Below are 17546 nucleotides of genomic sequence, written 5' to 3' on the forward strand. Positions count from 1 at the left end.
TGAAATCATGCTACAAGATTGTTGGTTGAATAAACTGGGAAGGGTTACTATGGAGAAAATGGAAGATGATAAGATGGGCATCTCAAGGAACAGAGAGATTTTCAGGTAGAAGGGAAATTTAGATATATGGATAAAATTAAGAGGTAGCAAAACTTCCATTACTGAGATTATGCAAATGAATGTGTCCAGATAGAAACAATACCCCCCTTCATTCAATGGGAGATCAACTAATTAAACTCCTAAATTTTTTAAACTGGAATATTTTAGGGCTTTTAAGCACTTATAAATGTCATCATCCTTATCTTCTTTATTAACAAAGTTAGACTTGGAGGGAAAATTAAAAAAAAAAAAAAAAAAACTAGATCCCTTCCAGAACTATAAAAAGAATTGGACGGGAGAGAAACATCAAATTTTTCCAACACCATTGCTAAGAGAAATTGTTGTTCAATTTGCACTCTTCTCTATATTAATTTTTTAAATAAATATATTGACAAAATTCAGTCTCAAGTATTGAAAGCCAGTAACATCAACAGTTTTGAAAGGATTGTCTCTTTTTGCCTTTATCAGCAAGGGGACCTCATCCTTAATGCTTATCATTGGGCCAAGCATTGAGCAGAAGCTTCTCACAGTAGGCTGTGGTGGAGTGGTTTTCTTATCTGGGATCGGTGATTCTTGAGAAGTACCTACAGAGGCTAAGAAGTGAATGCATGATGATAGCGAGCATCATTAGAGGAATTAGAGAAGATAATCCATTTGCCAACAGCAGAGAAGTGCAGTTATGTGATAAGATGGACTATCCAGAGGCCAAAATGACAAATTAAAGATTCGCCGTGGTGCCTCTGGAGGGGGATTTCAGATACATTGCACAGCAGGAACGCAGAGGGTGGGTCAAGGAAGACTGGAAGACCCAGAAAACCCAGGCTGGTGTGTGTGTGTGGAGGGTGGAGGGGGAGAGGTGGATCAAAATTATCTTTAAAAAACACATCGTTGTGGCTATGAACACTAGATCAGTACATGAGAAAGATACTGTGGAGGGGAGGAAATGCATGCCGAGGCTGTTTCGTCCTGTTCAGAACACCAAGGGTGTTCTGATAATACTAATGATCCACGAAGAACATGGGGAGCGGGGATGATGACGATTAAGGCAAACCGTGGAGACACAGGGCTGGCGAGGATGGCAGAGACTAGGGAGCGGGAGAGGCAGGATGAGTCACGGGCCGAGGTACCTGGGCTGGAGCGCGGCAGTGTTCACGCCGGCCAGGGGCGGGGGTAGGGGGCGCGCGGGCCCGGGCCCGGGAGTGGGCGGGTGGGCGCCGTGGGCGGAGCGGCTCGGGGCCGAGCGGCTGGCGGCAGTGTCTGCGAGCTCAGCAGCATCACCGGAGCCGAGCCGCGGAGACTCCGCCTAAGTGCCACCCAAACTCTCCTCCCGCACCGCGGACGCACGGAGGCGGTCGAGCCGGAGCATCCTAGCCGAGCCCCGAGCATCCTCGGCCCCGTGCGCTCCCGCCCCCGCCCGGGAAGGCTGGGCTGCGGGAGGCGGCCGGGCGCCCGCGCCTCGCCAGGGCCACCAAAACAAAGGCGGCCGCCTCCGGGGCTGGGTGCAGGCGGAGGACCATGACAGCCCGGGCTCGCGCGCTGCCCAGTCCCGCCGCCGGGAGGGCGCCGCGGTGAGCCGAGCAGGGACGCGGCCGCCGCCGGGCGTGAATCCGAAGGTGCGCTCGCGCCGAACCCAGGCCATCGAGGAGGGGCGGGCCAGGCCGCGAAGATGTCCTCGGCCGTGGGGCCCCGGGGTCCCCGCCCGCCCACCGTGCCTCCCCCGATGCCCGAGCTGCCCGACCTGAGCCACCTGACCGAGGAGGAGAGGAACATCATCCTGGCGGTGATGGACCGGCAGAAGGAGGAAGAGGAGAAGGAAGAAGCCATGCTCAAGTAAGCCAGCCGGCCGGGCCCGCCGAGCCTCCCTCCCGCGGGCCGTTCCCCGCTGCCGCCCGGTCCTCCCGGCTGGGGGTGGGGGCGGGGCGGGCCGGGTGCTGGGTGCGGGCGGAGGCGCCTGCCTGGGGGCCTGGGGCCCCAGAGGCCGGTGCAAGGAGGCGGGTCGGGGGGGTGCAGGACAGGTGTCAGACGAGGATGCGCTGAGCCCTGAGCCGAGGAACCTGGGGAGACGATGGCTGGGGACCGAGGTGCAGGAGAGGACTGGGTGTGCGGGGGCCACCCGGGGGTGGGACGTGTGGAAGCTCAGAAGAGCAGATGCCGCCCGAGTGGAAGGAAGGGGCCCCGGAGCCGGAGCAGAGGAGGGGCAGGCGCTAAACAGGCAGGAAGGCGAGGTGGGGAAGAGCTGCCAGAATAGCTCTTCTTGCCTTGGAGTTGTTGAGCAGGTTGGGGTTACCCCAGCCAAGGGTGCCAGCATTGATGCAAGAAAGATGCTTATTTTGAGTGTTCATTTTGCTACTCATTCATCTCGCAGCCCGAGGTTGGGTCTTTTTTTTTTTTTTTTAGGCAGTTGCCATCTTTGGTAACCTGCCTCCCCAGCTTCTCTTTAACCTTTGATTCAGGGTCTGCTACACAGAAGACCTGTGTGAAGACATTTTCTTCCCTACATATGATGCCATTGGCAATGCAAAGTTTTTTAACAATGGGAGAAGCTGATGGGCACCCTGGCCTGAATAAAATACAGGTTCCTCCTTACTGGTTTTCAAGGGAGCACCAGGGCCTGCTCCTTCCTGGTGCAAGCCTTACAATAGAGGACTGAATCTTTGCACACATCAGCCCTTCTTTAAATCCCATCAACCAACCCTGCAAGGGACCTCTGTCCAGTGCCCCTTTTAGCTGGGTTTGGGGAGGGGACGGACTGGTGGCTGGCGATGTAGGCATGGGTGACCCTGTCCTGCCACCTGCCTTAGTCTCAGGCCAACCCGCCCTGGAGTGCTGGCCTTCCTGCACCTGCTTCCCATCACTGATGATGAGTGGAGTTGGAGGGGACTTCCCCTAAAGGGGTCTCCCAGTATCGGGCAAAGTTTTCAACTTGGCAGTGAGGGGCTTCAGAGCCCCGATGGAGACGAGCTCCTTGGAGCCCCAAGTTAAGGCCAGAAGGTGTGTCCGGGGGCAGAAGATTTGTGTGAAGAGCCAAAAGGGAGCCTGTTGCATCTGGAGTTAGTGAACAGAGAAGGAGGGATGGCAAAAGGGTGACACCCACTAGAGCTCAGGGCAGCCAGGGCCTCTCCCCGACCCACCCTCCGGAAGGCCTCCAAAAGAGAAGATGCTGCCATAGGAGGGGGGATTTCCTCCTTCTGCCTGGGTGCAGCGGAGGCTGGCAGGAGAGAGCTGGAGGGAGCTGTGTCCCTGACCTGTTGGGTCTCCACCAGCATGGCTGCAGCCCATATGGGGGAGGGGGGCTTTGAGGACAGCTATTGGGGCCGATCATAGCACACAGGGAGAAACCCAGTCATCCCTGCCCTTTTATGGTAGACTCCGAGAGGAGCCATTAACTTGGAAGGCCAGAGTTGGCCTGGTTCTATGAAGAGCAGCAGGTTTCTAAATTCCCTGTCCCTTCTTATCCAAAACAAAAAACAAAGACTTTAAGCCTCCCGGCTTGAGGGAGGCAGAACCTCCTTAATCTGCTGTCTGTCCCTGGCGCTGCAGGCTTCCCCTCTTCTGAGACTGGAAGTAATGGATGGTGTCTGCTGGTGCTACTGTCTGTCTGTCTGGTTGTCAGTCCGTCTGTCCTCCCCGGCCGCCACCCCTGCCACCTGTCCCAGACATCTCTCCTGCCGGTCAGGACGCACCGTTTGGCTCCCATTTCTTTTGGTGTTCGCTGCACACAGCAGGTGGACGGAGGCCTCCAGCCGCTGTGGAAAACATGGGAGGCTGCCTGACAGGGTCCGACCGGGAAGGGAGGTGCAGGGCACGCGGGTGGGCGTCACGCCTCTTCATTGGCTGTTTCAGGGCTGGCAAGGAGTGAGGGATTCTAGTGGGGAGGGTGCATCCTGGTAGTGATCAGATCCTACCGGCTTCTATGGACAAATAAAAATGTAAGATGCTGTCCAACTGCTCACGTGGAAAGCATCGTTCCCGCTGCTGTGCCCGAGACTGCTCTCCCGCACACAGCGCTTCTTTATTGCAGATTCACAAAACGTGATAGGGTGTGATGCTGTCACACCACAGCCTCTGTAACCCGGGGCCTGAGCACTAACTCTGTCAATCAGCCTAATGTCTTGGCCTTCCTTGCCCTGGCAGATTGGGCATGCTTTGGAATCCCAGTTTGCTGCGATGTAAGTCTGCGCTGTTATCAGCTCATTGGTGGAACAGAGCTGTACTTTTTTTCTAGAGGGCACTTTATGTCTTAAAAATAGGATCCTTAGGGGGTATTCAGATGACACACCTATGTGGGAATGTAATGACACACAGTCATGGGTGGTAGCCCTTTCTAAACTTTGCATAAAGATAGATTGGAAAAAAGCAGGAGGCTTTTCACAAGGTTTTGAAACAGTTGTTAAATCAGAGACAGGTTTTTGTGATAATGCGTGGTCATCATAGCACATACCTAAGAAATTGCTCTCACAACAGGTCTTACAAAGCTAAGCTCCTGGTAACAGAGCATTTAGACTTGAAATTCACTTTAGTCATTACTGTAGAGTCATCCCCTTGGGCTCCTTACCTACTGTGTGTACTCGCTGTTCACAATTTGTAAAATCAGATATCAGCAGAGAGAAGAGAGAAAACTGATGGGTGAACATGCCAAAGAAATGTTATACAATATCAATTACAATATATTCATGCAGTTTCATCAGTCTTGATTTTATATTACTGCTTGAATTTTGTCTTGATAATGTCTTTAAATTTTTATAAATAGAAAAGAATAATGAAGCTAGTTTCACCTTAAGATTTCAGAACAGGAATTCTTTGAAATTTGTAAGTAATTTGTCATACAAATAATTTGTTTTGTTGGCAAGGTGCACTACTTTTAGACACCATTGCCATATAGTAATTACTAGATATAATTTACTCCTGCAAATAATTTCTAATGGTTTGATTTATTTCCCTGCAAATAGAAGGTCTTTCTTAATCTTAGGATTTCGAGGTGTGTTGGTGTGGGTATGACTATGTGTTCCAGAAGTTTTTTTGGAACCTAACTTCCTCAATGAATACTCCTTGAGGTAACTGTCACCAGACACCAAGAGCCAATATATTACATGGGTTGAAAACTGTGTTATCCTGGGACCTAAATCAAAGAAGATCTCATTAGATCTAAAATCTTATTCCCTTTTTATAAAAGCTTCATAGAGAAAAGAGCTACAGAGTAGTGAGACAAGAGAAAAAAAATATAGAAGCAGAAAATGAAAGTGATTGCTAGAGGCAGGGAATTGAGAATCGTGTCAGAATATTTAATAGAACTACTAACATTTATTGAGCATTTACCTCATATTGGCCATTATCCTAAGTGGTTATTGAAACAAATGCCAAAGAGCTGAACTGTGTTCAAGTTCAATATGTGTGTATTTGGATTTTCCCAAAGAGCTTGTGTAGAAGGTAATCATGTCATCCACAGATCCTTGTCCTGCCCTTAGAGGTTTCCTGTGGTACCTTGAACCGCCTCACAAAACATAGCCCAACCAGGTCCAGGCCTTTTATGCTAAGTCCGAGCACAGTTCCCACATGCCACTCTGCCCTTCTACCGAGAAGAAGAAACCTGCGTTTCATCCACCTCTTCTTTAAGTTGGTGCCTGTTCTTCTTTCAGTGTCAGAGAAGGAGTTTGGCAGAAGGTTAGACTGATTCAGAGGATGAGCTGCTGATTATAGGAGAACCAGGAGCTTCACCCACACTCTTAATAGGGTCTCCCAGTGGAGTGAGGGCAAGGGAATTATCTCCAATTTGAAGGTTATAAAAAGCATAGTGGAAAGTCCATTAAAGTTGGATCAAACATTTGGGGGTTCAAGTTTTAGTTCTGCCACTTACATTGTATAAATGTGGGCAAGAAAATTCATTTGGGATTCTAGGAGGTTCTGTCTTTCTTACGAATCCTGCAATTCATGGTGTGAATTGATTTATAAAGGATATTGAGTTTGGACTTCTCCATCTCTCTTAACAGGGAACCTTGCACCCACTAACTCTTCAAACCTCCGTAACGCCTACTTCCTTTGTGAGAGGAGAGACAAAGGAGGGGGTAGAACCCTTGTACCTTCAGCTTTTTTTTCCTCCTTTTTCTCCTCCAACCAATTATAATATTGTGACTCAAAATTCATCCAGCAGTCTCAATTGGCAACTGGGAAATGAAGGAATGGTAGCAGAGGGCTTCTGGAGTGGAGTGAGGGCAGAGTCCCCAAGAAGGCAGATATCATCTTTTCATGGGCATTTGCATAGATTTTTGTATATTATACCCCAGAATACTCTCTCATGTTGCTGAGGCAGGGGTGCATAAGGGGAAAAGTAAATATTAATTTGAGAACGCTGCTAATGCATTCACAGGCCCAAGGTGCTGTGTTAAGTAGAAAAGTCTGGGGGATAAAACGTACCCTTTCACCCAGAGTCTAGTCTCATTCACACCCCTAATTGGATAGGGTTAAATTTAGGGAAGATTGTTCTTGAATTATTGTAGTTTTCTGATTCAACAAAAATCTATCTTAGTAAATATACATACCTAGTACTAGGTCCCAAAATGCTCCTGGAGAAAATTCAGAAAAAGAGAAGCCTTAAAAAAATGAAAATGAGGCATTATCAAAGAGAAGAGAGGGTAAGAAACATAACACTTAGTTCACATTTTTGCCAACCTGTCTTGCTTCTCTGGGGCTTCCCTGGTGGCTCAGACAGTAAAGCGTCTGCCTGCAATTCGGGAGACCTGGGTTCAATTCCTGGGTTGGGAAGATCCCCTGGAGAAGGAAATGGCAATCCACTCTAGCACTCTTGCCTGGAAAATCCCATGGACGGAGGAGGCTGATAGACTACAGTCCATGGGCTCCCAAAGAGTCGGACTCGACTGAGCGACTTCACTTTCACTTCACTTGCTTCTCCTTTACCTCTGAGTATTCTGTCTTAACCAGAAGCAAGGGGCACCACTGCTGAAGTAAATAGATTCCTAAATCTGCAGTAGAATGTGGAAACCAGTGTGGACTGCAGGCACCCCTGCTGACTTGAATAGAAACACAGCATCTTGTGAGTGTTACTTGCTCAACTGGTCAGATGAGAAGAAAGGTTTGAGTTCAACCTATGCAGAAAGAGTCAGCTTCCTGCAAAGATATCAAATAGCAAAGTCTGCAGTAATATTATTGCCCTCTAACATCTGTAATATGCTGGTGAGATTACTGTACCATGGATTGTAAAGCCTGTTGTATGGCATTTCATTCATCTTTATGGACTGTTTTATATTTTTAAGCAGCTTTCTACATGTTGTTCTATGATAGGAGCTGGATATTTTAGAACTTGTCCTGGGAGTTGAATTAAGTTGGCCTGAGGCATATGACGATGAAAGTAATAGAACCCAGAACCCACATACATGGACTCCATATCTTTAGTGTTCTTAAAAGTGTTTTCAAAACTGCATCAAGCTGTGGATATCAGGGTTAGTTTCCCTCTTCTGTCGGGGAAGGAACTTAACATTTGGTCATTTGGCTGCATACATTACATATTTTACTCTGCCCCACGCTCATCTCCTGAGAGGGCTATTCTGTGAGTATTCTATTATTACTAGTTTCTGTTAGTGAAATTCCCAGAACTAACTTGGTTCCTTCCTTGCCTTTTAGTATTTGATCCTGGATCCAGAAAATAAACCTAAAAGGAGCAAAAAGATGTCATGTGAACAGTGGCATTTTCCAGCCTTTTCTGAGGACCCCAATCACACTCCAGGCTCTGGATCTGGCCCACCCCATGTACATCTGGGTTCTCTAATCTGGCTCATTTGCTCACAGAATTCTCGAATCCCTTTGCACTTTCCCACAGTGAGGTTCTCTCTTCTCTCTACTATTGTGATAAATTTTATGTGTTAGGTAGGTTATTTCTAACAAGATATCATGTGATAATAAATTCACCAAATAAGACCATTTTGTCTGGTGTTAGGGTTGGGTCAGGCATTGGGCTGTTGGGTAGAGTAAAGAGAAAATCTTTTGCTTTAGCCAGATGTTGACTAGTTCCTACCACTTAAAAACTGCCATGGCCAGAAAGGAAGGTGAGCATGAGAGAGTGTGACAGAGCAGTGGACTACATTCAACTCAACATTGTCATATTCCATAGGTGTAAACATAGATAAGTTAACTCATCTGTGCCCTGATTTCTTCCTGTGTAAAGTCAAATTGCTAATTTCTGCCTTTCTAACTTATGAGGCTTTAACATGATGGTACAGGCACCCTTAAACTTCCAATTGCTGTACCAAGAAAGGTGGCATTATTAACTTTACTCTGTAAAACTACAGAAGATTCCCAGGAGCACCTTTTCCTGTGATGGCTGCAGCTACTAGAGGTCCTGCTGAGACTGGTCCTTGTGGAAGAATCCATCCATCGTATTGTGCTAGCTGGGTGGTGTGACCAGGGCTGCAGCCTCCAGGGTGCAAATTTGGCAAAGAGATCGAAGGTAAAATGAGTCCAGGGTTTGACCTGAGGTTATTTTTACCTTCCTTCCAGTCTTCTTTCTTTCTCATTAAATAGCTCATAAATGTCTTTGCAGGAAAAGCAATGTGGGCAAAATGATAAAGTTTGAAATGACTAAAAGACAACCCTAATTCAAAAATGAGAAGAGAAATTAGCTTAGGGTCATTCCATCATCTTTTGCTAGAAAAAAAATGGAGAAACAGAGTGATGATTTTAGTGTCACAAGATTTAATTAATTATTCACTGTGAATTAGAATATGGGGCCATTTACTTGCCAAGCAGAAGTTCCTGTTTCATGTCAGTTAAGTGTTGGGTACAGAATAGATTTAAATATGGTATGTGTTGAAGAATTTTTTAAGATTCTGTGGTGGATGTCTTGGGTTTTCTGTATTTATTTTCTTATGCTTTTACATCAGGCTTATGTACATTTATTATGATCTAAGTAAGTGTTCTTTGGATGATGAGAGGGGAATATATTGCAGAATTGACATTAACTTTTAAAAATTTGTTTTGGTGAAGTACAATGTTGTGTTAGTTTTTGTTGTAGAGCAAAGGGATATATTTATATCAGTAACAGCAAAGTTATTTTTATATATATTATTTTTTATATTCTTTTCCATTATGTTTCATTACAAGATATTGTATAGTTCCCTGTGCTGTACAGTAGGACCTTGTTGTCCGTCCATACTGTAGATAATCCTGTATATAGTAGTTTGCGTATGCTAATCCCAAATTCCTAATCCATCCCTCTCTCCCCCCACCGCTGGCAACCACAGATCTGTTCTCTGTGTCTGTGAGAGTGTTTGTGTCTTGTAGATATGTTCATTTGTGTTGGATTTCAGATTCCACATATGAGTGATACCATATGGTATTTCTCTTTCTCTTCCTGATTTATTTCACTTAGTCTGATAAACTCTAGGCCCATCCATGTTGCTGCAAAGGGCATTATTTCATTCTTCTTTATGGCTAAGTGATATTCCACTGTATATATGTACCACAACTTCTTTATCCATTCCTCCGTCGATGGACATTTAGGTTGCTTCTGTGTTCTGGGTATTGTGAATAATGCTGTAGTGAATATTCAGATGCATATATCTTTTCAAATTATGGTTTTCTCTGGGTATTTGTGGGGCTTCTCTTGTGGCTCAGTGGTAAAGAATCAGCTTGCAGTTCAGGAGAAGCAGATTCAATCCCTGGTTGGGGAGAGTCCCTGAAGAAGAAAATGATGACCCACTCCAGTATTGGTGCTAGGAAAATCCCACAGACATAAAACCCTGGCAGGCTACAGTCCATGGATCACAAAGAGTTGCACACGACTGAACTGAGCACATGTGCACTAGATATGTGCCCAGGAGTGAGGTTCCTGGATCATATGGTAATTCTATGTTTAGTTTTTTTGAGAAATCTCCATACTGTTCTCTAGAGTGGCTGCACCAATTTACACTGCCACCAACAGTGTAGGAGGGTTCCATTTTTTCTCCACATCTTCTCCAGCATTTATCATTTTTAGACCTCTTCATGATGCCCATTCTGACCAGTGCTAGGAGATAACCTCATTGTAGTCTTGATTTGCGTTTCTCTGATAATTAGTGATACTGAGCATCTTTCCACGTGCCTATTGGACATTCACATGTTTTCTTTGGAGAAATGTCTATTTAGGTCTGCAGAATTAGCTTTAGATATTCTTTAATCTGTTGCTAACTTGTGAAAACTTTTCATACACATAAACATTTATTTAACCGTAGAATAAAATATTAAAAAGGAAAGTAGTTATGTGTTGGCTTGCCCATGACAGTATCTGCTGATGCCAATTTCTTCCTTAATTAGAGCTCGTACCTCTTTCTCGCAATTTTGAATTTCAGTCTGAATGATAAATTATCTCCCTCTTTATAGATTTTTCTTTCCCTGAACCAAATTATTCATCAGAAAGTCAAGTAATTAACGGTCATAAAATATAGAAGTTAGTAATTATCAATAAGTAACACAGCAAGATGTAGATGTAGAATCTTGAAAATCGTTGTTTGGTAAATGGAAAAGCGTTTGCTGAGAATCAGGTATTATCTTTTATGGATTCTCAGTGAAATGCTACATTTAATGGCAAAGGTGAATTTAAAAGTTCAAAAGACTTTTCAAATAACAGTAACTAGAATGCAACTATATGCAGGACTCTCTCTATGAAGATTTTTCTTTGGGACTTGCAAAGGAGCAGCCTATGGTTTAGAGAAGATATTTAACTAGATTTTAGGAAGAAATATACTGATAATTCCTCTGTATTATATATAGTAAAACAAGATAATTTTATAGAAAGTAATTTCATGAAATTTGAAAGCAAATGCTTAATTAGATATTAAAGAACCATAATGAACCAAACATATATGTGTATCTAGTATAAAGTATAACACTTAGCTGATGATTTCCATATTATTTAGTACCATATTTTCTGTATTTCCCACAATTATGCCAGATAATTATCCTCTATTTTTGTACAACAGCACTCAGTTGTGCAACTCTTTGTGACCCCATGGACTATACAGTCCATGATATTCTCCAGGCCAGAATACTGGAGAGGGTAGCCTTTCCCTTCTCCAGGGGATCTTCCCAACCCAGGGATTGAACCCCAGTCTCCCTCATTGCAGGCAGATTCTTTACCAGCTAAGCCACAAGGGAAGCCCAATTATCCTCTGGGAGATGCCATTATATTCAGATAGAGAGGAGATGTGAATTGAAAACCAATTAAGGTATCTATGCTGTCTTGTAAGTGTCTTAACTGCTTAACTTTTTTTCATAGACTTTGATTCATGATCTGCATATTCACAAATGAGGACTAGTGTAGTAGTGGTTTTTGATGGGGTTTTCTGTCTGTATTTGCTAAACTTTATGTAGTCTAGTCGGAGAAGGCAATGGCACCCCACTCCAGTACTCTTGCCTGGAAAATCCCATGGGCGGAGGAGCCTGGTGGGCTGCAGTCCATGGAGTCACAGAGTCGGACACAACTGAGCGACTTCACTTTCACTTTTCACTTTCATGCATTGGAGAAGGAAATGGCAACCCACTCCAGTGTTCTTGCCTGAGAATCCCAGGGACAGAGGAGCCTGGTAGGAGGCCATCTATGGGGTTGCACAGAGTCGGACACGACTGAAGTGACTTAGCAGCAGCTTAGCAGCAGCATGTAGTCTATTAAATTAGTTCTAACTTATGTTCCTGTACCCAAAGCATTCTTGATGGATATTTGAGAAGTGTTCTTAATTTCAAGCATATCAAGTTATTTATTTATTTATTTTTTTAATATAAGTTATTTTAAAGTTGTAAGTGATGAGTACACAAGGGTCATGTGACACATTTTTCTTGTTTAAATATAGTTCTTAACACACAAGGAGGAGCTTTTTGTTCTGTTTTCAACTTATGGGGTTTATATTTTAGAAAAAATAGATGGTATACGAAATAGCTAAGGAATTCCTAAATCCATGTATCAGGTCTTTTTAAGTATGGAGTGGTATCCCAGGTAGCTCAGACAGTGAAGAATCTGCCTGCAGTGCAGGAGACCTGGGTTTGACCACTGGGTTGGGAAGATCACACGGAGAAGGGCATGGCAACCCACTCCTGTATTCTTGCCTGAGAATTCCATGGGCAGAGGAGCCTGGCAGGATTCCTTTGGGGTCGCACAAAGACAGACTTAACTAAGTGACTCACACACTCACAGGGATCCACATTCAGAAGTTCTATCCAGGTCAGAAAGATTAGTTAGTGTCTTAGTATAAAGAGATGAAAACAAAAGTAAAGTAACCCGATGGCTTTCTTTTTACTTTTCACCCAGTGTAGCAGATTTATCTGCCTTAGCTGTCTCTGTCTTGTAATATATTGAAGCTTAAGTCTTCTTTGCTAACCCTTTTTTTTTCTTCAGAAAAACATGATATATTTTACATCCTGTTATCTGAAATATAGGACTATAGGTATCAGCTGGCTAGTATACTTTAGATATTAAATTTTTGGTAAGAGTAAAAATTATAAAGAGATTCTGTTTTGATATTCTTCACGATAGTCATGACAATTGTCACAAAATGTGATTTGGAGAAATAAAATAACATAAAATCTTCCTGTCTTTAGGCTGAATACTTCAATGTACAGACTCTCTGTTCCCTAGGCCAAAAATAGTGACCTAATATATAGCAGCCTGAAGTAAAATCTTGATACCTGTCTTAAAAAGATTGTACCATCTGAGTATTGTTCCAGACATAAGTATTAGAAAGGGATTTCATGGTATTTGGAGCTTCAAAGGTCTGAGCTATAATATTCACTGTATGATAGATAATCAGTCAGGTGACTTTCCAGTCCTGCCTTCTAGAAAGACAGCAAAGTGGAAGATTCCTGGAGGCACAGGTGCAATTTTAAAAAGTCAAAGTCCTAATGGATAAACAACAAGGTCCTACTATACAGCACAGGCAGCTACATTCAACACCCTGTGATAAATCATAATGGAAAAGAGTATGAAAAATAATGTGCGTATATGTATAACTGAATCACATTTCTGTACAGTAGAAATTAACACAACACTGTAAATCAGCTATACTTCAATAGATTTTTTTTTTTTAAGTTAAAAAAGAAAAACATGGTCCTGACCATTGGGGTCAGATATGGTAAGGTAGTACACATCTTAGAAAACATGACATATGTACTTTGGAGAAGGCTAATTAGGTAGCAAGACAAATTGTGCAAAATGAGTGGTGGTTATAAGAGCTGGAGGACTTTTGGAAGCTTCCTCTTGCTCTTCCTTCTATAATTCCATTTGCTTCTGATTTGCCTTCTTCTGTGTGGTTTCTGGTCATGAACTCAGTCACCCTTATGTGTTAATGATCTCAAGTCTATATTACAACACTGAAATTATCTACCAAATCCTGAATTCACATACCTTGCAGCTGCTGCTGCTGCTAAGTCGCTTCAGTCGTATCCGACTCTGTGCGACCCCATAGACGGCAGCCCACGAGGTTCCGCCGTCCCTGGGATTCTCCAGGCAAGAACACTGGAGTGGGTTGCCATTTCCTTCTCCAATGCATGAAAGTGAAAAGTGAAAGTGAAGTCTCTCAGTCGTGTCCGACTCTTAGCGACCCCATGGACTGCAGCCCACCAGGCTCCTCCGTCCGTGGGATTTTCCAGGAAAGAGTACTGGAGTGGGGTGCCATTGCCTTCTCTATCACATACCTTACCACTTGCTAAATTGTCTCCACCTGGATGTCCTATGGGTGCTTCAAACTGAGTGTTATCCTTCATCCATTTCTTGATTTTCTGCATCAGCCCTACAAACACTTGTATGAGTCTTGTCTGTGTGGGTAGATCACCATTGCAACCCCTTACTCACTGTGTTGTCAAATCCTTCAGGTACGATCATCTGACTGTGTACACTGTCACCTCAGCATCAGCCCTGAGAGCAAGGTCGTTCTCATCTATGTCTGTCACATAAGCACAGAGCTTGCCATGGGATAGGTACCTGATTTCTAAACTGTGTGCATGAATGAATGAGCACATCCAGAGGATGTGGGGCAGAGGAGTCATCTAAGGCTGCTGGATAGATTCATAGGGTATGAGTAGGTGGCTGGAGTGGGAAGTTTATTCTAACTAGAAGAATTCTATCAGCATATTCTGAAAGCAAAAAAAATGAGCTGTGTATTTTGACTATTGAGAGAACCATGTTGGCCAGACTTTATGAGAAGAGCATACTGGTTGTTAGATATCACAATGTGAAATTGAAGTAAGATTTTCAGATGATATGTTGTACTCTTAATTTATCATTCATGGCTTTGTGAAGGACAGCATTCTGACAGTGTTTGAATGCCAGTGTCGGAGGATGTAAACAACACATTTTAAAAAGTAATCCTCTAGACAGACAAGCTTAATGGAAACATTTCCTTTGAATTCAAACATTAGTAACTTCAGTGAGCGTTTAAAGCATAATATGGATTCTCTGATTTGATACTTAGAATTAGATCAGATGCTTATGACTGTAAAGTATTGTACTTTTGTAAAGTATTATATTTTTAAATGTTTTCTGGTTAAGTCATCTTCTAAACTTTTTTTAAAATTTGAAATATAGTTGATTTATAATGTGTTGATTTCAGATGTAGAGCAAAGTGATTCAGTTATATGCACATACACACATATGTATTCTTTTTCAGATTCTTTTCCCTTATAGGTTATTATAAAATATTGGCTATAGTCCCTTGTGCTATGTAGTAGTCATTGTTGATGATCAGTTTTATATATATATTTATACAGTAGTGTGTATATGGTAATCCAATCTCCTAATTTATCTCTCCCCTCCTTTGCTCTTTGGTAACCATAATGTTGTTCTATGTCTGTGGGTCCATTTCTGTTTCTTAAATAATTTCATTTGGATTAATTTGTAGATTCCATGTATATTCCATGTAAGTGCTATCATTTAATATTTGTCTTTCTCTTTCTGGTTTACTTAAAATGATAATCTTGATAACCTCTAGGTCCATCTGTGTTGCTGCAAATGGCTTTATTTCATTCTTTTTTATGGCTGAGTAGTATTCCATTATATATGTGAACCACATCTTCTTTACCCATCCTCTTCCAGACTTAAACCCCTCGAAGACAAGTATCTGCTCTTACTCATTTTCATATTTCCATTGCCTAACCTGTGGCCCATAAACAGTGGGACCTCAGTAAGTGCTGCTTGAGCTGAGCTGCACGCACTTGTTCTTTGACACAACACAGATGGAGTTGAAATGTGAATGGGAGCTTAGAGGCTGCCTTGTCCAGGTCTGGCAAATATTCAGAATGCACAGACAACTTTCTGAAGCTAGAACAGTATTGCCGATAAATGTCAGATGCCTCAAAACCCTTCTGCATGGAGTATCCCAGGCCATCAACTGATGAGAGTTGCAATCAAGATAACACATTTTAGCCACTGAATATTTATTCCAGTTCCACTTTTAATACAAGAAAACTGAAGCCCAGAGGTTGTTTCAACTTTAATTAGTAATTGGCTAGAGAGTTAGGTATAAGACTTGGGGTTTTCTTTCTCCTGGTCCAGTGTTTTTTCTACTGTCACACTCTCTCCCCATGGTTTCATTTTAATGACCATCAAATTCAAATGATTATTTTTTTTCAAATTTGGTTTGTCTGCTCTATATGGTTATATCCTGTTATAGAAAACTCCAAGGAAACCTCTTATTTATTTTGATGATTTTGAATTTGGTTATATTTAATATTACTTATAATAAGTAGGTCATTTACAGGGATCAAGAAATACTTTATTTAAAGATTTCATTTTCAGTGGTATTTGTTACAGTTGAATTGAACTGAATTGAATAATTATTAACTGTGATCATTTTATTTTTAATTTTTAATACATCTTGAAAGCGACAATGTTTTCAGTATGCAGTAATTTATTCATGATTCCAAAGAGCTTTTCCTACCATGCATTTGAATTATATACAGATTAAATTCATGTTTTGTTTTATCAGTAGGAAAAACCAGTTGGTCTTTATTCATTCTGAGAACTTTCCTTGGTTCTCTCTCATCTGAAGGTTTGATTTCAGTTAGATGATTGGTCAGGTTTCCCAATTGGTCCTAGTGGTGGAGAATCTGCCCACCCATGTGGAACACTCAAGGGACACAAGTTCAATCCCTGGGTCGGGAAGATCCCCTGGAGAAGGAAATGGTAACCTGTTCCAGTATTCTTGCCTGGAAAATTCCATGGGCAGAGAAGCCTGGTGGGCTACAACCCACGGGCTTGTTAAGAGTCAGACACGACTGAGCAACTGAACACACACACGCAGACTATTGGTCAGTGACCCAAAGAAAGAATCAGTAGGTTAGGGAAGGGGGTGGTATCCTATATATAGATCTGTGAACACTCCCACTCATATATCCATCTGTACTTATACACCTCACACCCACACACCGGAAAACGTATTCTTTCTAGAAAGTCTTTTTTAAGGAGTTTAATTTTATCTCATTTAGAGAATTGGCATGATCTAGACATTCCTCACTTTTTTGCATTACATAGTTTCATTTATTTATTTTTAAATTTTATTTTATTGTGGTAAAAGTCATATAATATAAAACATACTATTTTAACCATATTTCCTGTACAGTTCAGTGGCACTAAGAATATTAATATTATGTACAACTCTCACAATCATCCATCTCTCAAAATTTTCACTTTCCTGAACTGAAACTCTGTCCCTATTAAACAGTGAGTTCCCATTCCCCCTCCCCACCCCCTGAACCCCAGCCCTTGGCACCTCCCAGTGTTCTTTCTGACTCTGTGTATTTGACGATTCTAGGTATCACATGTAAGTGGAATCAACAGTATTTGTCTGCACCTAAGTATATTGGAATGCACTTTAAGGTTATCTTAATATATGTCCTAACAAACAGTTATTCCTTCTTTTTTTCCCCTTGGGCTATACAGTATTTTTGTAGGCACAACCTATCCTGTGAATTTTGCCTCAATGAGCATTCTGGAAGAAGCAGTCCTGTTTCCATATGTGCCCACCCTGGCCATAGTGATTGGACTAAAGATAAAAGATATGATCCAAGTCCAGATGATTCATTGACCAACCAAGAACTAGTAAGGTTCTCTTTCAAAATGAAAATAAGAAACAATCAGGGAGTTAGGAGGGTGAGTGATACCCATTCATTTTTTCTTGGAACAGAAATGGATTGAGCATTTATGATATGCCAGGAATTGTACTGAAATTAATAGAATTATCCAGAGTCCATGCCCTTTGCAGGGGGAGATGTATTTCACTTAAGTCAAATCAAAATTAAATGAGGAATTAATATCTCTGATAAATGCAACACAGGACAATACATGATCCTTTGATAATATAAGCCAGGAATTCTGATTGAGATCAAGCTGGCCAGGAGTGGAAGTGACAGTGAGACTGAACTAAGGTCTGAGGATGAGGAGGAGTTAGTGGGGCAAAAACAGAGAGAGGTACCCA

At 42.6% G+C, this 17546-nt stretch overlaps 1 protein-coding gene across 2 annotated transcripts in view; it reads left to right on the forward strand.

The window, feature by feature from the left end:
- Window positions 1-1431: 1431 nt before the first annotated feature.
- Window positions 1432-17546, forward strand: part of LOC132342140 (regulating synaptic membrane exocytosis protein 1-like) — a 270357-nt gene continuing 254242 nt past the window's right edge. Inside the window, exon 1 of one of the 2 annotated variants that reach the window (XM_059890060.1) lies at window positions 1432-1929. In XM_059890060.1, the coding sequence (XP_059746043.1) occupies window positions 1766-1929 (164 nt within the window). In that variant the 5' untranslated portion in view covers window positions 1432-1765. The remainder of the gene's footprint in view (window positions 1930-17546) is intronic. The other variant, XM_059890059.1, reaches the window with a different exon arrangement.

Source organism: Bos taurus, chromosome 9 (assembly GCF_002263795.3).
Source record: "Bos taurus isolate L1 Dominette 01449 registration number 42190680 breed Hereford chromosome 9, ARS-UCD2.0, whole genome shotgun sequence".
NCBI lineage: Eukaryota > Metazoa > Chordata > Mammalia > Artiodactyla > Bovidae > Bos > Bos taurus.